Here is a 26738-nt window from a genome sequence, read left to right as displayed (position 1 = left end):
CATTTGCCTTGTTAACATTCTAGAGGCCACACTTATTTCCAATCTTCATGAAATTTGGTAAGAACATTGGTCTTAATAATATCTTGGATGAGTTTGAACATGGTTACGTTTGCTTGAAAAAACATGGCTGCCAAGAGGCGGTGCATTTTTCCTTATACGGCTATATATGGCTATAGTAAAATCTTGTTCACACTCTAGGGGCCACATCTACTGTCCGATCTTCATGAAATTTGGTCAGAAGATTTATCCCAATGATATCCTTGACGAGTTTTAAAATGAGGGGGCGGGGCATTTTTCCTAATATGGCTTTAGTAAACCTTGTTAACACTCTAGAGGCCACATTTATTTCCAATCTTCATGAAATTTGGTCAGAAGATTGGTCTAAATGATATCTTGGATGGGTTCGAAAATGGTCACGTTTGCCTGAAAAACATGGTTGCCAAGGGGCGGGGCATTTTTCCTTATATGGCTATATATGGCTATAGTAAAATCTTGTTACCACTCTAGAGGCCACATTTATTCTCCGCTCTTCATAAACCTTGGTCAGAAGATTCATCCCAATAATATCTTGGGCGTTATCATCTGCAACATCTATCTCAAACAACAACATATGATATTTCAAGTTGATGTCATTAGCATTTCATTTTAGAAATAACATTTTTTTAACGTTAAGTTAGAAGAGCAAATATATGGTAATGTCCATACAGGTAGCTGTACATATGATATATAAACGCGTGATTTCCATAACAAAAGCATCATATATATGGCACAAAACACATAATAAAATTATTTACAGACACTAATTGACACATACATTTTTTATTAACTGTTTAGCAACCGTATATGCATAAAATGTCTATTAATAATAACAATTACGTTTTTATTTTACCAGTATGACACAGATTCCTGGACATTAGAACTAGAAGACCTTTTTGCGACTCGTACGTATTGCTTTATGTTTAGACTGTACATCATTGTGTCAGATAATTCATTGCGGATTATACAATGATTCCAATGATGAACATTTCGAAAAGAAACGACTGCTCACTCTTGGAAACGAGAGCTGACTCGTTGAACGACTTTGTAACTTATTGGAACGGCAAAGCTAACTCGTGAGAACGAGAACATTCACCCATGGTAGAATATATAATCAGAGGCTCAGAAAGTCAGAATACACAAAAGTTTGAAAGCACAGCGCGAATATGTTCGATTTATATCGTCCAAAATTATGTTAGCCTGCTTTGCATCACCCATTTTGAAACATGCTTTAAATACGTGGTTTTGATTGGTTGATTATTTTGTTACCAGGAAATTGTTATCTGGTTCCACGACTTACTTATTTGCACCTACGTGAAAGTATTGTCTTAGCGTATTGTAGTGAAAACCTATGTGTAAAGTATACTGTTCAATGGTAATTAACTTAAAGTAGAATTTTAAAATTACTTAAGACCCACGAGGCAAAAGTTATTTAGCATGGTAAAGTGTACCTCTTTACACTAAAATCAAAGTATTATTTTTTTATTTAAATGGAAAGCTCATTTGAACATTACTGTCGTAACGTGATACTCTACAAAGATTTTAAGCAATATGACTCAGGAGCAAAAACCTATTATTACATGTTTATTTTTATTTAAGTCGGCATTGATGTAACACTTGAGTGTGGAAATGATCTCTTCCCTGCGTTCTTCAACAGTTGTGAGGCTATACAAGACATCATCCAAGTAGCCAAAAATGTTCTTGATCACCAGATATTCGATCAACAAGACTACACAGTAATGCATTCAAAAGGTGTCACAATTTACACATCGTCTTCGTTATTGAAAGAAATAACAGAAGCACAGCCAGAAATACCGAAAGTTGCAGATTATTGCTTGAATAAGCATACACTTGGACACCCTTTTGTACTGATCGTGGACAGAGAAATGGAATCAATTCTGAAAAAAAGGATAGAATATCCTCTGATATATGTAAACATGATGTGTGTGTTATTATTGGGCACTTTAGAAGACGACACTTACATTCCACCTATGCGCAACATTTTCATTAAGTACGCCACCGTTTCAAACATATTAACATCTACTGACGACATTCTAGAACGTACCGCATTTTCTGTTTTGACTGGGTTTGTGAAAAGATTCATGGCACTGTATGGAAATTTAGACGAACGAACTGGTGAGTTTTTTCCCATATTTCTTTAAAACACCATTAATAAATGATTCATACAATGCAACATGTACAATTGATTGAAAAAAACCAAAATGTATCTGTACTTGAAGGAATTCGCCGGCGATTTCATTTTCGACGTCCAAGTTGATCTCAGAGGGGGTAATCACGTGATGGTCAAGATGGCGACGTCCATACCGAGACAGTTATTTTTCACCGTTTTATACCCTATATTACTTCTGTTTATGTTTTAAATGACGCTCACTTTCCAGCCATATTAGTAAAAAGGTGATAAGCGTTTATTTCGTAGTTAAATTCGCTTTATATCTCAACTTTAGTCCCCGAATATTTTCTCAGTGGAGCCCTAATTAGGTCATTCTGCTAAGAAATTTTGCACCGAGTAAAGTCGAAATATAGAGCGAATATTACTATGAAATAAAAGCCAGTAACTTTCTTCCTAATATGGCTGGGAAGTGAGCGGAATAAAAAATAATAAAACAAGTAATAAAGGGTATAAAACGACGAAAAATACCTACCTCTGCATGGACCTCGCCATCATGTCTGTCACGTGATTAACCACTCTTTGATCTGCACCAGAAAAAAATCACAATTCAAAATACTCATCTGTGATTTTTTATCAATAAAACCTAACATATTTGTCACGATCATATTTCTGCCAATTTAAACTGATCCGCGTGAATTCAAATTCAAGGTCTGCAGATCTCTTATTTGTGATTGTTGTACTTTTATGCTGTTTGGTGATGGTGTGTGATGTGTATATAATATCGGGGAATTGAAGTACTTAACAACACAGCTCCACATCGCCACGCATGATAAGATGTTATTTTAATGTTAATATTAATGCAATAGTTTATTTACAGATGTAGAAAAGGAAACGATGCTCTTTATCTATGCATCTGCACGAAATACGTACGCACGAAGCAAGGTGCCAAATTGCGAAAGGCCTAGTATACCGGAGACGATATATCAATACCCAGCTAACATTGATAGCGTATGTACATATTTTCGTTCGGTGTCCCTTTGATTCAATTGATCAGACATAATGATGTATGTGCGAGCATGGCTCCAGAGAAGTAGAAAAACATATCGGGAAAGCGGTCATAGATTTTTATGCTGTCGGGTCACTGCCAGATCATCACATTTAGGAAAAGTGGGTTAATCCTCGTAACTCTGATAAGTGTCCGACAATTTACTTTCTGAAATTCTGGTCAGTGTTGAATAAAGAACGGGATATGGTCGAGGCTCAATTACATTTTGGTTTTGAGTATTATTTATAGGGCAATGTATATTTGTTGTAGGTGAAAGCTGACCTTCTTCTTATAACAGGGGTGATTGGCTGTTCAAAGTCCTGCGGAAAGATTGAAGTATGTATTGAGCGTAAGGTTTTTGAGGATGTTACGGTTAAAGTTCAACAAATCGCATATGCAAATAATATAAATGTGAAATGTGTCAGCTGCACGTTCACAAAATACTTTTCTTCTGGAGATAAAATTGATGTGAATACAAAATTCGGAACTCTAGGGGGATTCGCACACAGGTATCCTAAACCATGTCAAGGTCAGATGACAAATGAACACAGTGCAGACGGGGATCTTGATGGCAATCAAAGGAGACTTGCTGCTGTCACGGCTAAGCACATGACAGCTGCGTGTGGACATGGACGCATGGATCTTGTTGTTGATGGTCAAAAAATTGGACATACAGACTTGAGAGATTTAAAACATGATTTCGATGTACTGCCTATTGACGTTTACCAAAAATACGAAAAGAACTGCGATCTTCGATTTAAAACAGAAAAAGGAAAACACATGTATGGCGTACTGATAAACGATGAGCTAAGACAATGTTTACCAAAAATGCCCGTGTTTATATGGGGAGCAAAATCATCACCTGGGTTGGGTAGAATTGAAAATATAATGGATATGTCTGATGGAATTTACATAACAATAACAGACCGCAAAGAGGGTTTTTCGTTTTCCAAACCGGGCGACAGTGGTGCTATTATATGTGGAGAAGATTTGAGAGAAAATACTCTTTATCCAATAGCTGTTCTTTCAGGAGAGTTAGAAGGGTCATCGCCACCTCGATATGTGGCTGTACTTATGAAGGAATCATTTGAACAGTTAGGTAAAATATACGCGTCTGAGTACAAATTATGTATCGATGAAAGCTAAACAATTAGAAGAACGTAAACATATTTTATGTTCATCTACTTATTTGATTTGCCAATTAATCAGGTTTTGTTATTATTTCAAAGTTGTTTAATTATATACTGTGTCATATCAATAGATTTCGATAATTACAAGTGAATATACTTTATGCTGAGTTGATCTAGTATCAAAACATTCATATATTCGTTTTCAGAATCTATGTATAATGGCCAAACTGATATCTTATTACTTTAGATCACACATTATTTTTACCATGCCCCAACTGATATCTTATTATTGTAGTTCAAACTAGGTCATACATAATATTTACATAAGAGAAAATACATATTCACATAAAATAATGTATACATATAGATACACTATTGTTGTTATTATTAACATAATTCATTCGTATGCAACAATTTAAATTACTTCCCTTCAACAATATAATCTTGAATGTATTGACGACTATGACATTTTACTTTGAATTACTATTTTTATGCCCCCAGATCAAATGATCAGGGGGTATATTGTTTTTGGCCTGTCTTTCTGTCTGTATGTCTGTCTGTCTGTCATTGTATGTGTGTGTCTGAAAACGCTTGAGCCTATGTTCTTTAAACTTCACATGTGCATGCATCTCATTGAGATCTACAATCAAACATGGTTTGAGGTTACTAGGTCAAAGGTCAATGTCACTGTGACCTTTACATTTAAAATATAACCTTGTTTCTAAAAAAGCTGTCGTGCGGCTTCAAAGCGCAGTAGGGGGCATTGTGTTTCACAAACACAGCTTTTGTTTTCTTATGTATTTTTAAGAAATGGTACAATTATAATCAATACAATTAAAAACACACGCTTGTATCTTAATTGATTTTCATACGCGAAGATTATTTTGAAAGTGAACTTAAATATCTTATCATATCAATTGTAAGTAGAATATTGTCAATATTATTAAGGGTTTACCTTCACATGTAAGCGGATATTCGTTCCATTCGTGTATGTTCACACTTACAGTATTGCGTTAATAATGGTGAGGCTATAACATACTCACCTGTCATTCGCATATTTATTCGATTTAGAAACTTAACGTGGACTTAAAGGGATCTTTTCACGCTTTGGTAAATAGACAAAATTGAAAAAAGTTGTTTCAGATTCGTAAGTTTTCGTTTTAGTAATGATATTTGTGAGGAAACAGTAATACTGAACATTAACCATGCTCTAATATAGCCATTATATGCATCTTTTGACGATTTTAAAACCTAAAAATTATAAAGCGTTGCAACGCGAAACGATTGAATAATTTGGAGAATTCTGTTTTTGTCGTTAAATTTTGTGAAACTACGAAGATTGCTTATATAAGGTATAAAATACGTCAAGAATGTGTACTCGGCGGAATAGCTCAGTAGGCGTAAGCGTTTTTACTTCAGGACTCTGGCAGGACTCCAGGGGTCACTGGTTCGAAACCTGCTCTGGGCAATGTTCTTTTCCTTTTTTTATTTTTTTTCTTGATTTTTTAATGGAGCTTTTACGATCCAATGTTTACATTTATCAATATAAAGCATTTAATGAATAAGTTAAAAAAAATGCCAAAATCTGTGAAAAGGCCCCTTTAAAACCTTTGTAAAGAATAAGAAATATGCAGTTAATTCGTTGACACAGTAATTAGTGTTTTATTAGTGAGTTACAAAATAAAACGTTCGTAATTAATGGTGCAAAAACATGTTGTTTTTCTGTTGATGATGTTGCTGATTACATGTTTAGACATATGTTCCTATCATGACGCCTACATTGACAAAGCTACACTTTGCAATTTAGGAGATAAGTTAGATGAATTAATCGCTTGGGGATAAAACGGACATGCGTGGCCTTACGGCAGTTTGATGTTACCTAGGATTGTTTAATGCTTTTGTTGATCACCAACAACGTTATAAAAAGCGTGTTAAATTAAATATTTTTTTATTCAAAAAAAGAAAGATTTTCAGTTTATATTACATTGGAGATTTACATTATCACCACGATTCATCTTAATAAAGGTATGACCATGGCTATTGGATGATCTTTTAACATGTTTAATTGTTTGCGCAATAATGCATTTTTGTAATGACGGACAATATATTGAAACAAGTGTATGCCATTCTTGATAGGGTCGGTGCTGGTTATGAAGTTTTTACCATGTATAATCATGATAGTCATGTAAAGAACATTGACAAGCGTTAAATAAGTCTCTAATAATTCGTTTTATGAATGACCTATGTTTTATCTATAGCTTTATGTTTTATATATGCATTGTGAAAATTGTAAATATTGGATAATACTATAATAAACTATAAAAATCGTGAAGTGCGCTGCGGTATGATGATGCTTTATTCGAATGTAAGTTTGCACATTTGTTAAACTTCTACTGTTTTATGTTTGTGTAATGTTGTGCAAATGCTTTAACTTTAGATTAATTTACAAAACCTGCCCATGAACGTTTAGGCAGCGCCTCGTACCATCATGAATAAACTTTATTTTCCTCGCAATTATCATTTGATCTACAGGTCGTTGCTTCAAGATTTAACAGAAACACGTTTGATTTGATTATATATGAATATATCCAGGCATTTGTAAAAAGTCTTTAATTACATTTTTTTTTATGTTTGTGGATATATTTATTTGTTTTCTGTTATTGTTTAAGTTATGCTTAACAACAATCTGTTTTACGGTATTATTTAATTCGTTTTCGGCATAAAAATGAGCGTGGAAAAAAATGTTAAAAAAGCGTATACGTGTAATTGTTGGTATATGTACATATTTATTGTAAACAATAATGTATTTGTTTGTATAAAAAGGTATTTGCATTTTGTATAGTATGACAATACCTGAACCCCTTTTACAAATATAGCTTAAACGACACTTGTCAGCTAATGACAAACAGCCCCGGATCTTTGATATTATATCTTGTATATGATTCGACACCATGGCACAAAGAAATCCAATAAATAGCAATTCTGTCTGTTATCTTATGTGTAAGAAAGTATCTATTTCCAACGATGTTTGCTGAATTCACAAAGTAAACAAATACTTAATACATAAAGAAACTTACTCTATGTATCAATTTGAGCGCGTACTTTCCAATTTAAATAGACAGTATAACACATAAATATGATTTTACCTATTGGTTACCCTCCTCTATTTGTATATCGGTGGCAGAGTGACTGACAAGGGTGACTAAACACTAGAGCTCCCAAATGAGCTATTTTAAATTTAACTCCCGCGCAAAATAGTTTGCAAAATTATTACGGGTGCCTCGTATCTCGCTTATAATTGTGTATACATGTAGTACCTAATAAATTGTGTATGCTTTAATTTAGTTATTATATAATTATATAACAAATATATGTTATTGTACAATGTGTTTTCAAATATATAATTTCCTTCGATTATGTTAATTCGTATGTATTAATAATTGAGTGTGCATTTAATAAATGATGTTAAAAGGGAGAATAATAATTGCTTGCTTGTTGATTTTCAATGTTTTTTGATCGACTCAATTTTATGTGTGTTTTCTTTTAATTATTGCCAGTTATTTATCTGTTAAGAATACACAGATACAACTGATTTGTTACTTATGTTTGTTAACACTTTTGAAATAGTTTGACAACGGATGCTCTGTTTTATTGTATTTTTATTGTATCTCCTTTATTTTTATTTTTAATTTAATTTTGATTGTGTTCTCGTACCACTACAACGTATGTAGTTTCAACTCAATTGTTGCTAATTAATTGTGTCGGCTGTGTTCTCTTTTCAAATCAGAATACTATAAACAGATAATACTATATATAGTTCGTATCATTTTATAATCTAATTAAACTATACGATCAACATCTCCATTAAACATTTCAAATTTTGTTTTCCCCTTGGTGGTTTTAAGTCGTTTAATTTAATTATTTAGCTTTATGGTATTGTGTGACCCGTAAAACATAACTTAAAGACTGGTTCTATTATGAAAAGGGCCAACTGTGTTTGCTTTTATGCGTAATCACTAGTTTCGTCATGTATTTTAACTCAAGAGTCTCAACTTTGTATCTAACTCTTACATGCATGTATTTGTTTTTGTTTTATGTAATGTCGATAAATGCATATACATATGCTTAGTTGTACTTGTATATATATTTGACCGTTTATACATACATGTAACCAAGATTATTTCTGAAATATCACAACTTTTCAATTGTTTTTGAACATGACTCTTATTACACAAGAAATCATTGTGGTTCGTTTGAACTGTTCTTAACACGAGTCAATTCGAATAGTAAACACCAAAACCAAAAATTGTATGAGAAGAGAAATTCTTGTTTCTTATCCACTTCTTAACATGAGAACACCAACAATAAACATACAATTATTTAAACTGAGAGCACCACTTTGAAACATTCTTTGAAAAAGATCTAAAGTATAGTGATGAGCAATAAATATCAGCTGAACTTGTATTCAGTGCATTTTGTGTATTGCATGATTGTTGTTTAAAAAAATGTCAAAATGCTCGCTGTACAAAATATTTATATTCATAATGTTATTTCCCTGCTTAAATGTACTGTGCTTATCCATGTTTTTATGTTATGTACTATAATATTGTAGAACTTTCACGCAATAAACTCTTGTGAACTTCGAATTTCTCTGACATATTAGTTATTTATTTATTTTTGCAATATCGGATTAGGGTCAGGAAATATAATATAATAAGCAGCCAATTACTCGAGACCTTCAATAACACATTTTCTTAATCCAGCTACCACCTCATATATGTTAAAGTTTAACTGTATTTAAAACAAAATCTGTGAATAAGTCACTTTAAAAGGCATATACATTTTATTATATCGTTTTTAGTTTGTTTGCATTTATGCCGTGTGTTTTTCAGTGATATAGTGTTAGTCAGATAACCTAATAATACATCTCCTGGGTATTCCGGATTACAAGTATTTAGTGCACATACAAACACTACGTATTATGCATTTAACGATCTTCGGATACCCACGTTCGACTCTTTCCAAGCCTTTCAATTAGTCGAGTAAATGTATTGTTCGACTATGGCCATTAACTGACAACAACCTTATACTTAAAACCGATATTGTTTGTGAATGTTATAAGATATAATCGCCCGATCTTATCATCACATACGTGTCATGGCTGTATTTATAAAACAATAGATCATATGGGATATGCGTTTTTGTAACGACAGCAATACACAGATGCGTTGTTTTATGTATAGCAAGGAACCAATTGCCAACGCACGAGGCGCACAAATATAGTAGACATCGCAAGATACACACGTAAACAACAAACAAACAAACAAGAACAAAACTGGGGTCACGGCATAGGAACGGTCAATGATTGTCGCAGATTTATTTAAAACAGTTACGTGCAAATATAATTTATACCCATTGAATTATGGTTCATCTCAAATACACAGTAGCAATAAAATATGATACATATATCCATTTGAATTCAAATTTAACAATCGTATGGTCATATACAACCAGGGGGCCGTTTCTGGTACAATGCGTAACTTTACGGACGAAAATTTACGTACGTATAAAGTTACGTATGTTTTTCTGAATGCGTTAGTGCGTTTCTATAAACCGAACGTAGGGTAAAACTAAGTTGCTATGCTAGAATAATCTCTAAACAGAAGTCTTGTGATTGCGCGGACCATATAGAGAACATTTGAAGAAATTCATTAAAGCCACACACCTTGAAATGAAATACATGTTAATCTATACATATAAAAGCAATTTGAAAGTGTGCAAAATTGTAATTAAATCAATAGCTTAGTTAGCAAGTAATTTATTTATTTTTTCAAATTTAAAACCGCAAGTATCATTTCTATACGTATTCGTCCATTTCAACAAACGCGATTATTTTTAAGTTATAAAGGGCAAAAAAGACCGATTTCTACCTTGTAACCACCAGTTATATTCTAATTAGCATAGATACAATTTAATATGTTGCTTAGTTAGCATGTAATGTATTATTTTTCAAACGGTACCGCTTTTAAAACCGAAAGTAGGATATCTAGACGTATACGTCCATTTCGACAATCGCGATTTTTTTTAAGTTGTAAAGCGCAAAAAAGACGGATTTCTTCCTTGTAACCACCAGATATATTCTAATTTGAATAGATAAAATAAGTTTCTTATTTATACTTTAATTTACTATGCCATGTATTTCATTTCGAGGTGTGTGGCTTTAAGTTGATTTCATTTGCTTTCTCTACATTTATCCACAGGCAGCAGTATCATAAATTTGCTCCCCCCCCCGGGACCCTACCCCCCCCCCCCCCCCCCGAGCTTACCCCAGGAATTCCAGATTGTTAAATGTACACCTATTGTGTATGGTTTGTCTTCAACAACGAATATTGACAAAAATGCATAGTTTGAAAAAATAACCCTCGTATAGGTATTATATATACACAAGGTACGAAACGCACTATATGCCTATTGCTGAAAGATTATGGAACACTGGACGTGACCTTTTTCATTGAAAACACACATGCTCCCATGCAGTTGCCGACAAAATGCAACTGGATTCGTTAAAAGACAGTTAAAGCAACGTGATTACACAACTTATAATAATAAAATAAAAGATTTTGAATGTTGATGATACCATATATAAAACGAAATTAATTGATTGTATATTGTCTCCATGGTTTGTGTTCTAAATTTCCTTTGTAAAAAAACTAAAAACTAAGAAAAATGATTGTAAAGCATACAGAAACAACAAAGTTTTGCCATTAATATGATATCAATATTGACTACAGATGAAATCTGATAATGAAAAAAGAAACTGTATGCATTTTACATTTGTAACTTACCAAAAACAAATCTCATTGTTTAAAAGTCCTAGTGTTTTTACAGGTTTTGTATAAAATGACATATTTGGTACATTTCAATACATGTTTTCAGTAAATTTACTTTAACAGTCAAAACTTTTCAAACCTTCTTTAAAATTAGCCATTATGAATATTCAGATAACTTAAGTTTAAGTTGTTATTATTCTGCAGGATTTAAAAAAAATAGTAATTCCCGGTGACAGTATTTGGGGAATGTATTAGACAATTAAAAGTAATATTAATTAACTGTTTGTGGATAAAATTTTCAACAATAACCATTGCCGAGTTAGCCAAGTGTGTGAGCCTTGACCTTTACTTCCAGATAATAATTGCAGCGCCCAAGCAACTGGGGCTCGACTGGTCATTGTTGGCCCGGTACTTCTTTAAAGTACCTGAGGTACTCTTAAGTACACTACAATGTACCCTGGGTACGAAAAATACTTGAAGACTTAACGTCAAAAAGTCCGCGCCTCCAGAAAGTTGCGCATGTGATGTACATGTTTTATAAATAACATTTTCATTTTTTAACATAGCGTCATGATAATTATATCAAACGAATCAGCTTAAAAATGCGCATTTCACAATATATTTTACAAAAAACAGACATACCGACATTTAAGGAAAACCTATGTTTTTTATTACAATAGTGGTTAAAAATACGATGTAGAGATGTAACATAAAACGTTGATGTAATACGGAAATTATTATTTTTCCGCCGAAGCAAACTTTCGATTCGGCGGAAATATATTGTCTTATGCGGCAGACGTCAATGATTTCATGACGTCATTTTCACGCCAACCTGTCAAACAGACCAACAATGGAAAAAAGAGAGAGGTAAGTTTTGTAGAGATCGCTTTGTTTGCGACTTTTTCTTACTAATTTGATTTTTACTCTTCCATTGCGTTTTCATTGAATAATAAATGAAAAAAAAATAATTACATTTTAGAAATGCGTTTTTTTTTTCTAAAATTTGATCCATATTGGATATATGTTCATAGCGTGAAAACTGGCCATCTCATCGCCATTTACAGTTGTACCAAAAATGTCGCAAAAATGACAACAAATCAAATCTTAAGTGTTCAAAAATTTTGAAACAATATTGTTCGCTCAATATTGAAAATTTTGGTAAAATAAAAAGCTTGAGACTTGCGTTTTTTGTATGAAATCTTCCTGCGAAATTTCGTCTAGATATAGTCATCAAAGACTGAGTTTATTCAAGTTTTACTTTGTACCAACAATGTCACGTTTTTGTACAAAATACCGACGTTCGACGTTGCAGTTGTAGTCTTTTTACGCATATACCGTGATACGGGTCATGATGAGCGATCACAATTTATAGTATATAAATTAATTAATTGAACAGTACTTTACAATTGTACAGTGTATAGAGTACCTTGCAGTAACATAAAATAATAAAGTTCTGATAAAGTGAGATGCGTTGTTCAGCGCAGAGTGAAGATCAAGTCTTAACAGATGGCGGTACAGCTTTGTCGCAATTTGATTGATCAAGACTTCTCAAATGTACAGTACAGTAACATAAAATAATTAAGTTACAATCTTGATGATACAATAAAATGGTTTAGTTTAAAGGGATATAAAACAGAGTATTGAGCGTGTTCGCATTTTCGGATGATTTCGTGTTTTAAGAACATAGCAAAATAAACGCATATAATTTTTTTATCCCGTAGCTTTTACGTTCAATTTATTTTACAGCTAAGCTCGAAATAGCAACACGGCTCGCTAACGCAAAATCTCTGAGTTTTGTAAGTATTTGGAAACGATTAACAGAGACACTGAAATAAGATTCAATCCCGTTGATGAAATCAGAAGCGTCCACCACGTACGCGTACATGGAGACGAGCCCGGTGTCGTTCACGTGAAAGCAATAACATGCTTCTCCTGTGATCAATGTAGTATAGGTATGTAACAGAAGAGAAAACGAGTTACCCAGTACGGGACTTAAACCCGCGACCTCCTCCATGCAAGTTTAACTCTAGAACCAACTGAGCTAACCGGGAAGCTATAATATACGACTTATATTTACATTAATATAATATACACACTATGCACCAACTGCTTACAGAGGGTAATTATACAGTAGTTTTACACTCTCTATTACATTCTTCTCACCTTTCTTATTAAACAAATAATAATAATTATAATCAAATAATTACAACAACCTTCGACGTTATGACTAACCAAAGGCTAATCACTCTTACGGCACCGAGAATAAACTTGTTGCCTACCCGCGAACTGCTGCTTGAAAGTCAGGTACTCTAATCAACTGAGCTAACCGGTATACAACTCATAGTTATATTATATATGAGTCGCGTTCTGAGAAAACTGAGCATGATGCATGTGCGTAAAGTGTCGTCCCAGATTAGCCTGTGCAGTCCGCACAGGCTTATCCGGTACGACACTTTCCGCTTTTATGAAATTTTTCGTTTAAATGAAGTCTCTTCTTAGCAAATATCCAATTTAGGCGGAAAATGTCGTCCCTGATTTGCCTGTGCAGACTGCACATGCTAATATGGGACGACACTTTACGCGCATGCATTATGTCCAGTTTTCTCAGAACACGACTCGTATATAAATTGTATATATACACATTTATTATGCATTATAACTGTTTACATCGGCTGATTATAACTAGTAAGTATGTACTCTATTACAGGAAATTACCCTTTCTGTGAAAATGAAGATTTCACAGGAGAAAGCCGCAGAGTCACCATGATTCCAGAGACTGTCCGAATTCCCGACCAACCGGTTGTTGAAGCGGAACCGTTAAAAACATTGTATCAGAAGGACTAGTGGTGGCATTGTTCACTGATGATGAATTATCTGAATATTATTTAATGAAGGTAACACATCCGTTATCTAGTTCCACAAAGGTAACCAAGGACCAGTGGGGAGCGGTAATACCACAGAACACTGGGTTTACTGGGTTATACTACGACAAAGTCGGAGAAAACAGATACTCTTTGATAAGGAGTCCATACGCAATTGTTCCCGCAGCATCAATTTTTTGCGCACAGATTGACAGTAGCAAAGATACAATTAAAGTGCAAGAATATCTACACACATCAATACTCGAATGTATGAACATGTCAAAGGATGCTCGTTAAAAACTAACTGTGTGACTGTCATTTTCGTTGTAAATGCAGTTTGATAATATAACATAATATATCGAGACGATGTCAAACGTCATGTGTTGAATTTACGCCGAGTTGTTAATTGTTTACGTCGTTTTGACGTCGTTTTGATGTTACAAATTGTAGTCGGACTTTTTGACGTTACGTTTAAATACATGTGCACTAAAATGCACGTCGAATTCGTTCATTAAAATTGAGTGAACAATCGATGTGACGTCATATGTGTTCATCAAATGTGTTTTAAACTATGATGTTTTTATATGAGAAACATTAAGTTAACGTTAATATTTTGATGGTCTAATATATAACTAGTGTATCACTTATGTGCTTTCACTACGCCTCGCGATTCAAAAATAATGTCTTAAATTTGCTAAATCGTGCGTATAAGTACTTGCATTTTACCTAACATATCCTGAATTATCGGAACTTCTTTCGCAGCATGTGTACCGCCCATGTTTTTTTTTAAATTGTTTGTCAATAGAAAACGCGATGCGGGTCGTATTTGATTACATGTAAATGATACAAGATACTTTTTTATGAACTGTATGTGTTAACCTTAAGCGCATATTGACCGTCATTTTCCCTCAGTGTTACACGGAATCCACGACCTAAACTATATGAGTTATACCAATTTGAATGTTTTAATGGAAAAACAGTAAAGAAGTCGCATTTTGACGTTCAAGTTTAATTGTTAAACGCGTCCTTATGAGACTTGCGAAGAGCACCAAATAACAAGAAGCCCCTGACACGCAAAACCAATTAAAATACATGTATTACATTAATAAAGGGGTACCTGGCGTAGTAAACTTATATTATTATTTATCTCGTACCTCATTTGAGAAATGTAAACTACAACGCTTTGTTAAACTTCTAAAAAAATGATAAGAAGTTTGAAAAAAAAAAGAAACTATGGAACGGTAAATAACTAGGCATGATGCCCTTATATATTTATAGTGCAATCGCATTCTTCCCACTGCCTAGATAGATTATGTGTGACAATGAACATTATTCTAACTTACTTTGTCTGCAATTAACGCCGAGACGACTCCACGGTAGACTACTATTAGGTTACTGACACGAACTTTACCAATCTCAATGCAGAGTTGTCGTTACAATCAAATATCTGCGCGTGGGTTGGAACTGTACAGCCATTCTATAAATAGATTGTGACGTCACTACGTTTTTGTTATTAAGACTGTTCACTGTGGATCAGCAGACGATTTAGTTCATATTTTTTTACGGAGGAATCCAAGATAGCCGATGTATCACGATTGTAAGACTGTTGTGTACATACAATGCTTTACAGCGGCATATCAATCGGGATACATCGACTATCTCCGGACTCCTCCGCAAGATAGATTGATTTATGGCATTGTGTAACAAACCGGTCTTACTGACAATAACCAAAGAAATATAATATGTATATTGATAGGTCTTTGCAATAACGTATAGACGTCACCATCTATGTATAGAATGTATTTATGGAATAAATCGTCTGCTGATCCTAAGTGGGGAGTTATCTTATCATGGTTTTTTCCATTTTCTGTCGAGTCAAGCGCATTCATCTTAGCAAATGAAGGTAAGAATTTTACTAGTAGAATATGTATCAATATTATTGCTCATGTGTGTGTATGTGTACAATGTTTTAATAACGTCAGAATAGATGCATTTTCTTTTATTGTCAATAGCCTTCTTGTTGGCGAAGTGTAGATTCAGATAATAGATTCATTTAAAACGAGAAATATCTTTAAAAAAGATATACGGCGTAAATAGTTTAATGAATGAGATCAAGGATAGCGAATGTCTTTTTCTGTGCAGTTCTTAGCTGCACCACACGCAGTACGGGATGTTACGGGGAGTTTTCGCGGCTTATTTTACATTATAACATATTGCTGGTCATTAACCTATAGATACAAAACAGAAAACCAAAAGAAGAATGGAAGTGAAATTTAAACATATGAGTCAACCGGCCACACGAGAAGTATCCGTATTTATAGGCGCGTTCTTCGAACAAACCTGTTTTAGTGGTTTGTCGGGCATTGCTATTTGATTCGATTATTAACAGTATCAATTATCATCGTGCTAATGCTTAAAGTGATATTATGGGCATTTTGCACTGTTGAATTGAGCTGAAAAGAATTAACAGGTCAAAATAGTTAGTTAAAATGTGGTTACTGATTAATTATCTGCAACTCACCTTGCTACCAGTTGTTTATAAAAATATATTTTATATTCGATATTCTTACGTGACCCACCCAGTCCTGTAAGCTGAAATGATCCGTAAAACAATTTCGTGTCTTTGTGTCGTTTGAACAAATCTGCACTAAAACTAAATTTAGGTTCAACTCGTAAACGCATGATCAGTTGTCAAACGAAAGTAGGTTTGATATTCAAATGCATTATTTTTCTCTTTCTGGTATATTGTTTTAGTATGATGATGCTGCATTAATTAATATAAGTGTATATGAAGTAGAAACATCAAAAATAATCAACGGTTGCGATAGACACCTATAAACTGTTACATGCTCATAATATCACTTTAGTACATTAAGCAATATGGACGAATAATTATTGTTAAATTTATCAACAATAATATTTATCATTGTATTGTTGAAAACACATTAAGAATCTATTATTTACATACCATAATTATATTGCTGAATATCTTCATTTAACATATTTCTGGTCTAAAGAAAATTCCAGGTCGCCTAGTTCACGGATAGCGTCTTTATTATATAACGATTATTTTACTGGCCGCCAACTCCGGTGATGACCTGTATATAAACTCTGAATGTCCGCGAATTGACCCGATATACCTCACGGGTTGAAATGCAATGCTTTAAAGTGAGGCCTCGCTTCCATTGCTCTTTATACTTTTACATGTTAACATGTTGACAGGAATAAGGAAGTAAGTACTAAATATGAGAACATAGCCTTTTAAGTATAAACGCTCTTGCGCTGGTAATACTCTGAAAATAAAAGGTGTACGCACAAACTGTATTGATGTCGAGAATTGAGTGTAAAACTGTTCTATCTATTAAGCCTTTTCATTCGAGATAAAATTGTTTCATACAGTAAAACAGTGTTACAAAGACGCGGATATGTTTCCAATGTTCTGGTGGTATACTCAAATCAGCCAATGGAATAAATGAAGTGTATTCATTCGTACCTAGCCGCGGGAAATTTTATTGGAATTTTATTGGACACTTACAAAGGTCAGGCTAAGGTGAAAAGCTGGCTTATGCAGCTTACGCCGAAAAAAGACTATGCTCACATCGTATCCATAACATAACTATCAACAACACAGTCTTCATAATCAATAAAGGATACAGTAACTTGTCAGAGAGATTATCAATACTCTAAAAGAAAAGTTTAAGTATGACGGCAATGTAAATTGAGAGATCTATTTACGATTCAGTCGTGATTTGTATGCACCTTTATGTATATGACGCAGTACATGAAGAAAATACACGGTGGCAAACATGAAATCATGATCGGCATTTTGTTGCGCAAATTAAAACTTGCAAGTAATTATTTCTAAGTACTGTATGCGATTTATGAATTGGTATGGAGTTTGGTCTCTGAACGCGATTTTGCCAGTTAATGTTAGATTTATTAGTAATCAAAGCGCTGAAGGCAAGAAAGTTGTTCGCTGTTGTATAATCTTAGACGCAACTCAGTTTTCAAAAATATGTTATAGCTTTTTATATCGCAAGTTGGAAAAGAACACAACCCAATCACATTTATAAAGAGTGTGTCTTAAAGCACAGGTCGAGATGTGTTTTTTTCTTTCAAATCATTAATAAAAAAGATAATTTAAGCTTCATTTTGGGAAAACAGGGCTTAATGCATATGCTTTAATTTTCATTCCAGTACCAGAAACTGTCTTTAAACGAAAAACACCCTCAAATCAGAAAGTGTCGTTCTTGATAAGCGTGTTCGCATTGCACAGGCTAATCAGTGTGCACAGGCTTATTTGACATGCATTAAGTCCCGTTTTCCCTGAATGCAGCCAATATGTACAGATTTCAATGATAAACACTAGAATGGCCAATGTCGTCTTACAAGCTGTTAAACACTATTGATTTCATACACACTGCAGTAGTAGAGCAGACGCTTCTAGAAATCGTCGTCTGCATAATTTTCCTGCAGGTAGTGAAGACAGGCAGTGTTTATCGTTCCTAGCTTAGCAAATAGCAGACTGACTTGCAGTTATCGTTTCTAGCGTAGTTAAAAGCTAACTGGCTTGCAAAACTGCGTCTCTACAGTCTACATTAGTGTGAGCTAACGCTCACAACTAAAAACTATATTGAACGCTACCGAGTTAACATATACAGTTTGTAAATCTGTTCCGGATAATCAGCAGTTCCGATTCATTTGTATTTATTTTTCCATAATGCCCCAATAAAAACATAAAAACACAATGCTAAGTGTCTCAGGTATACATTAGGTAAAGGAATAAATTAACAAAGTTTTTGGGCAAGAAAGCTTTTGTATTATGCTTACAGGGGGGGGGGGGGGATAAATGCTGCAAAAAGTTAACCAGAACTGATTGAATGAGTTATGTTTTGAAATATGCATATGGATATAGAAGGCTTTATTATTTTCAAATAAACTTTTTGCTGATTGAAAACAAATGCCATGACAATGTTTTGAAATACTAATTCTGTAAGTTGAATGATTTATAATAATATTCCGAAGGGTGAACTTAAATTTGCTATTTTTGACCAAAGACACAGATTGGAAACTTCGCGCCTAATAAGGCTATCTCGCGGCGGGGTCACGTGGTCGAGAAACTGATAGAAACACTTAGGACCAGCAGACGATTTATTCCATGAATCAATCGGAGTAGTCCGGAGATAGCCGGTGTATCACGATTGCGATAAGATAGCGACGCGTCAGTAGCAACGGCTACGATTATCGAGCAATGTTATGCGAAAATGTTTCGGCGCTATAGAAAGGCGGCTGTAACTTGGTCAATAATGATCCGATTTAAAAAAAATAAAGTTTCATAGAAACATGAGTAATTATGTTTTTATAAAATCTCGGTTTTTTTTACCTACAATAAGAATTTATAATGCCGCGATCGTTGAAGAAATAGCGCTAAGAACTTCCAAATCGCGGCGAGAATGCTGTTGAATAGTTTATTTGAAAGGCTTTTGCTGATAAAATATTATTGTATAATTTGGTATTTCAAACAGTATAAACCTTATAAAATATTATTATTTCAAAACGGATAGATATATGTGGACACCTAGATCTAGGTCTCTGATTAATACAACATTACAGTATAATAAATGCTATGATCGTTCGATCCAAAAACGGTTTCAGTTAGACTTATTTCAATATTGATTAAGTAGATTTTTTTCAATTGTTTAATTCTCTTTTCATTTAGATCTTATTCATTAGTTATAGGTTATTAAAGTTTTGTTTGTTATTCAGTTTTTTTTCTTTTGGTAATTAAAATAAGCTTTCAGTATCGTGGGCTAGGATTTCGCGAAAAGAAAAAAAAACAAACATTTCACGCGCGTGTTAATCGTCGGATCAATCAGCGAACTGAAGAAGATGCTTTGTGTGTTTTTTCTTTATTCTTGAGAATTAATTAAAAGAAGGGATCCTAACTTCAATTATCAGTTTGCGTTGTTGATTGATTTTAATTGTGTGATCAGTGGCCGCGGCCGGCGAATTCATTCTTTATATATAATTGTGATGTCCAATTAAGGTAAGTCTTTGTTGTGAATGTTTTATGTTTTAATATACTTGTTTATAAAAGTACGTTATAAACACGGTGAAATGCTGTATAAAACTGTTTTAAAAAAGATTCATAAATTATTTCATCTGTTACTGTGCTATTCTCGATTGTGTATCTTATAAGTTGGACATACATATTTTGGATTTTACATTTTTAAAATTCTGTATCATTTGTGCAATCATCATCATGTCGCGTTACAGAGACCCTGATTTTTTCGCTCGGAGTGATAGTGATTTAGACCTTGATGAGCTTTTTGAAGGGGACTATACTGACAATGACTCTGTTTGTACTGATTAATATAGTGTTAGTGTTGATAAGAAAGATATATATGTGTGTCCTATTTGTTCACGAGAATACAAGACTATATCTGGGTTCCGAGGTCACGTAACGAAAAAGCATGACGAGAACTTTAAAGGTATGGCATTTTTCTTCATTTCTTCAAAGAACAATTCTCACAATATATGTGTATCAAACAGGTATTTCCTGCTCAAGCAGCCACGTTATAGTTCCGCATTATTTGCAATAGATTTTATATCCAGTACTAGCATAGATTATGTTTATCATAATTATTATGTGTATTATTATGTGTATCAGTCTATAAGTCCGCAAATCTTTAAATATAATATATAAGTGATTTGCTTTTATACCGGGGGTGTTTGCGTGGGGGGGGGGTAGTAGTTCTGATTGAAAGAGACAGTTTTCATCTGTTAAAAATGACTTTAATAATGGCATTCATTACATTTTACATGATGATAAAACAGTATCAAAAAATATATAAATTCCATACTTCGCGAAAGCTGTCTGTCCCCAGTGGACATGTTTGACAAAAAAAAATTTCGAGCAAGCTGACAGATTTTAGGATCTTGTTCGAATGACTGTCTGTTTCTCAAAATGAAAGGAAAAAAAATAATACTTTGTTCTGACGGTTTAATGGATCCTGACAGACCGACTGTCTGGAAGATTTAATGAGCTTCGCAAAGTCTGCAATTCTTGACTTGTTAAATATTTAATCACTATCATTTATTGGCGAATCAGCATATTTGTCTTTATCCATTCACAATGTTGAGTTTAATTATGGCCAAGACATACAACAATAAAACATTTAAGCGTATAATGCAAAACAATAATAACAATCATAGCATTGGATGAATACAGAGTAAGTGGAATCAGTTGTACAGCATATTTGCAAGATAAAAGGGAAAAACAGTGTAATTTTAAATAGGAACTAGCATACACAATGGAAAGAATACATGTAGGTACTTCCTAGAAGTCAAAGCGTTTCATAATCCTTAATGGGTTGTTTCCTCTGAAATTATAGCACCTAATGCGAAAACGAAAAATTAGGAGCTAACAAAGGACAATAGAAGCTTAACTTAACAGGAAAAAAATAGGGAGACAATAAATTATAATAATTATAATTACAACATAAATTAATTTATTAAAGAAAAAAAAGGCACGTAAACAATTTACAAAGAACATCCTAGAATTGCAAGCATGTAATATTATCCAATGAGTTATGTTTCCTCTGTGATAAGTGCCTAGTACGAAAACGAAAATTAAATATTAAAGAGGTTGAGATTTCAAACCTGTAACGCATACTTGTACGTGTGTTCTGCCTATATAATTTGATATATTTTGTTATCTACAAGCCTGTTTTACATGTTAAGATTTCAAATTGTAGATGTCTATATTTAATATTTTGTCAGTCCATTAACTTGTAGATAGCGAAGCGATGGTATTATTAATAGCACATGTGGTCTTTAAAGGAACATAAATGCAATAGAATTACAACAATTGATTATAATGCTCAAGATTAAAGGAAACATAACTTCAATAGAATTACAACAATTTATATATAGTGCTCAATATCAACTAGGAAACATTATCACACACATTGGGAAAAGCATAATGTAGTAGTACATATTTTTTTATTATACTTAAAATAATCTGTACCATCAAATTTTGGGCCCCTTCATATGTAATTTTTAAGTGTTCAAAATGGTTGCACCAATGAAACTGTAGTACACCGGGTTTAGTTCAAACTATTGTATTATATAAACCTCGAATATGTTCTTACGTTTTTCTTGTAGCTAAGTTCTACATTTTTTAAAACAACATCTATTAAGCAGCAAAACTTATCATGGGGTGCAGAAAATTGTGACAAAAAACAGAATATAGAAATGGATGTAATCTCACTATTTTAACACAACAATGGAGATTACTGCATTCCAATTACAGACTTAAAGATACAATCTTTCAATAACGAAATTAAGCCCAAAAATGTGTCTGTAGATATTTAAATTCCCGCTATTACATGTAAATACATGTATATGTTTTTACTATTAGCAAAAATACATGAAAAGGGAATAAAAATGCAGAGGCCCAAAATGGTGGGACAGACTATAAAATATATCAGAAGAGTATTTTTTATAATAGTACATATACAATTTAAATTTTCACCAGTGTTTTTCACTATATATTTGCACAAGTGTTGGGGGGATGCAGAATGCCTTTTCATCATCTGTGAAAGGAGACATGGATGCATTTACTTTTTTCGGGGTAATTTACTGCTTTCTATTGAAAAATTATCTACACGACCTGTATCAGTATTACCACGTTTCGGAGCTAGGGCTTGTGAATTTACAGCTCCTATTGTTGTAAGAGTGTTTCTTACTTCGTACACTGATGGATTGTTATTGACACCACATTTGTGTCGGTAATGTCCAAAATGCTGCTCCAATGGGTCTTGGCTAAAACAATGCGTCAGCATTTAACTGACACCTTCATTGAGCAAAGGTTTCACACATGCACTAATTGATCTAGCAGATAATCTAACACCTTCCACCGTCTGGTAGCTTAAAAGCATAGTCGCCCTTTGGGCCTTAGAGAAATTGCCAGCTCTGTTCTTCACCTTCTCATCCCAAGACCTCAGATAATTAATAAGTTCCCCTGTAAGAAAGTCCAGACGGTTATCATGTGTGTCACTGTATGGCTCCAGATTTTGATTTCTTGAATTTCGACCTTCCCACAGACTTCTTACGTTTAAACATTCAAAGAATTTGTTGAACATTTTGATGAATTTGACTGTTTCTTCAGTTTCTGGCCCATACAAGTCTGCCATGGCATTGGCCACACTGTCACTCAAAACCTGAGCCGCCAGCTTAACCTTCATGGTTTCGGGTCAATTTTGGGCAAGGATTGTACGAGTTTAATTCGCAGTGCTCTTCAAACAGTCTTACTATGTTTATGGTTTTTTTCTTTTAAAATCTAAATGTATTTTCGTCTTCATATATTACTAACCGTAAAAATAACGCATTTATGTAAAGGAAGATGTTTTCGTATTTTGCGATAAAAGTAATTTTATACTTTGGGTGTGTCTGTTTGACCCATCACGTTAACATTTTCCCGGAAGAATATTGTCATTATAGCAGATGACAGCATGTCTATGTGTGGTTCCTAGGTCGGTGGTTTGATATCCGTTTTGGATTTGAGTTTTTAAAATTGTTCACACCTTTTTGCTGCTTTGATTTATCTTCTATATCCCCGTATTCTATTATTTTCTCATTTATTGCATGTATAAGTATAGCATAAGGCGTAAAAAAAATCATTGGCGCAGTCCCTTTAATGCAAAAAACACACAAAACAGATGGTTTTTCAAACAAGTACGCGAATCTTGGGCGATTTGGTTGCCCGGTTTAACCTTAGGCCGCCTGTTTAAGTAAATGATTACAACCCATTATTAGTTGACCGCAACTTCAATAGGTTAAGATTTTGAGTGTACCTGGTTCTTTCGATCGAAATTTACTGAAAGTTGAATTAACTTCCACGACTGTCGAACTTTAAAACGCTATTAATATTATAATACGCTGCACAGTGTTAATTTATGTAAGACCATAGAGTGAACTATATTTCGTGTGTTCAATAGAGCGAGTGGTATTTCAACTGTAGCGTAAAATTTAAACACACATTTATACTGGTTTTTGATATGTTGGAAAAACTTAACAGGGCCATGTCTTCTTAAAGCACCTTTGGAATTTTATAGCTTTTAAGTGATTCTGGGTGATGGTGGGTGGTGGTGGGTGGTGATAATGATGCTGATGTTGGAAGTGGTGATGATGATAATGATGATGATGGTGCTGCTGCTAATGATATGATGATTGACGTTCCTGATGATGCTTCTGATGATGTCGATGATGATGTTTGCGTTTTCTATTCTTCCTGGTTTAATATAAATGCGCACGTTTTGCTTCAATTTAAACGAAGACACAATATCGAGAGCGCCGTATTAAGCTTAATGAAATTAAATAGAAACATGCACGGTTTATGGATATATATGCGATTGGATATTTTACTTCTGATGGTTGTATGCGATTTGTGTATGAAAACGTGCGCACGTTCACGCAGTTTCAAAATCGATAACGTAAAAAACATTATTGACGCATGATTTTAAAGATTTCCCATCGTTAAACCGGTGGAATATCTTATCTCATTTTCTAGATATAATATCTTATCACCAAAGGCGACTTAAGTATTTTAGTGTGAGAAGGTCAAAGAAGTCACGAGTACAAAGGCGTAAGTTAATGTCATCATTGTTTTACTGCAATGATTTGTAGCAGCCGGGTCAGTACGTTTAACAAACTTAAACTGAAATTGTTGCTTAAACTCACTCCCGTAGAAAAGTCAAAAGAATTTCAAACATTGTTAAATATATATAAGACTATTGTTTCTATAACTGTGCAGCAATATTGTTTATTAAATGCTTAATACATTTTTGAATAGATTTTATTTTCTTACGCATGTCGGTGGGGGATTATAACAGATTATACAAGTAGTATTAAGGATTGAATCGGTAGAGGACCATATGGGACAATCATCACATTATTTCATTTATATCGTTAGACAAATATTGTTGTTTCTGTGGTTGCCGAAATTAATAAAAACTACATTTTGTTGTTGCATCCTGCGACTACTAAACACAAACTTGAGCTTGGTTGATTCAACTTGGTTTGTAGATAGAAGGCAATGTCGGACAAAATTGTGTTTGATATGAAAACAACAACAGAAACAAATATTTGAAAAGTAAAATGTTGATCCTGCTTTACCTAAAAAAGTACGGAAGCAAGGCTGGTGAAACAACGTTGTGTGCAAAGAGTTATATACGGGGAATATGTTCGTGATTGGTACATCTTTTTTTTTTGGTCGGACGAAAAATGTGTTTGCTATGATTACATTAATGGTATACTCAAGTTCCTGATTAAGTAATTATTCAAAAAGTACATAATCTTGGTCAATGAGAGTCGAAATTTGAATAAATAATCATATTGGGAATATATATGCTTTTTGCGGAAGAGAAAATTGTAGTTGCAATTGTTACATAAATCAAAAAGTTTTTTCGTATTGAGGCCGTTCTTTAGATTTTATAATATCTTGTAATGTGCGAATTAAGAAGATCGTGTATGTGTAAAAATGCATAAACATTTGTTGTTAAGTTGACGCATGTGTATGTATATGTATTTATGATTGATTTAGTGTTTTTGACGATGAACTGTATATGCTTAAGTCGCAAATAATCTATCTGTTCTGTCATATGTTAAATATTGTAATATTTATCAATTAAGCTAGCAGATACTTTAGTTTTACCGTATCTTTATAGTGTTTGCAAACAAACTTTTCATTGTTTATCATGTAAACGTGTCATGAATTCTGCTAAAATGTAATTTTATCTCGCTACGCCAGCTTGTTTGACCCGGGTTTGACTTGTATTATCTACTTTCGTTTTCAGACTTATACGAAAAACCCGAAAACGGATGACGAATGTTCAAGTATAAGTAATGACAAATTTACTATTATGAGTATAGAAATAGTGTCATAAACAACTCCACCTACGATTGAAAAGCGAATATGGCTAGAGAGGTACCGCCGGTAGGCATCGTCGTTCTTGGACGTAAACATGTAGGAAAAACAAGTTTAATCACAGCTCTGTGTGGATTGAAACAACACTTGGAATGCGCTTCTTTCAGTGTGGAGCCAGTGTTGTACTCATATCCGAAAAACAAGGCGATTGTTTTTTGGGAATTTCCTCCATTTGGAAGCGACGATGTATCCAATGATGCATCCACGGCTAGTGTCAAAGGAATTAAATTAGATACCGATCTTTACGAATGTGCTTTGCTTGTGTGCGACGATGAACTCGCCGACTTAGATAAATCAATGCTCGAACAGGTTTTGAAGTTAAAATTCAAAAAAGTAGTCATTGTTCGTAATAAAGTGAACGCTAGTATAGAATTTGATCGCACTCGGTGTCTAGAGAACCACAGCCCCGATCACGTGTTTTCTCAGTGCATAAATGGCACAGAAGAGTATTTTGAAGCTTATAAGCCTGACAAAATCTTTGTGTTGGACACGTTTGACACAGACACATTCCAGTGCAATGACCTTGACATCTATCTTCAAAGCGGCGCTGGCTTCAACAGAGCAAATCCTGACCGATCGTTGAGGGTAAGTAAGGCTTTCCTTCATTTACTGCAGAGACAATTTCGCTTTGTCTATAAATATATATATATATATATATATATATATATATATATATATATATATATATATATATATATATATATATATATATATAT

The 26738-nt window shown here is 33.7% G+C and overlaps 1 protein-coding gene across 1 annotated transcript; it reads left to right on the top strand.

The window, feature by feature from the left end:
- The first annotated feature begins 895 nt into the window (after window positions 1-895).
- Window positions 896-4920, top strand: LOC127836468 (uncharacterized). Its single transcript, XM_052363118.1, has 4 exons — window positions 896-941; window positions 1636-2172; window positions 3045-3175; window positions 3483-4920. Exons 2-4 carry the CDS (start codon window positions 1776-1778, stop codon window positions 4356-4358), a joined length of 1404 nt encoding a protein of 467 aa, XP_052219078.1. The 5' UTR covers window positions 896-941; window positions 1636-1775; the 3' UTR covers window positions 4359-4920.
- The last annotated feature ends 21818 nt before the right edge of the window (window positions 4921-26738 follow it).

Source organism: Dreissena polymorpha, chromosome 6, assembly GCF_020536995.1.
Source record: "Dreissena polymorpha isolate Duluth1 chromosome 6, UMN_Dpol_1.0, whole genome shotgun sequence".
NCBI lineage: Eukaryota > Metazoa > Mollusca > Bivalvia > Myida > Dreissenidae > Dreissena > Dreissena polymorpha.
The sequence above is the reverse complement of the archived record's forward strand: the minus strand, read 5'-3'. Positions and strand labels throughout refer to the sequence as shown.

Coding starts and splice junctions, on each gene's coding strand:
- LOC127836468 (XM_052363118.1), top strand. CDS start 1,776: ATGCATTCAAAAGGTGTCACAATTTACACATCGTCTTCGTTATTGAAA. Junction 2,173..3,044: donor AAATTTAGACGAACGAACTG/GTGAGTTTTTTC, acceptor GTTTATTTACAG/ATGTAGAAAAGGAAACGATG. Junction 3,176..3,482: donor ACCCAGCTAACATTGATAGC/GTATGTACATAT, acceptor TATTTGTTGTAG/GTGAAAGCTGACCTTCTTCT.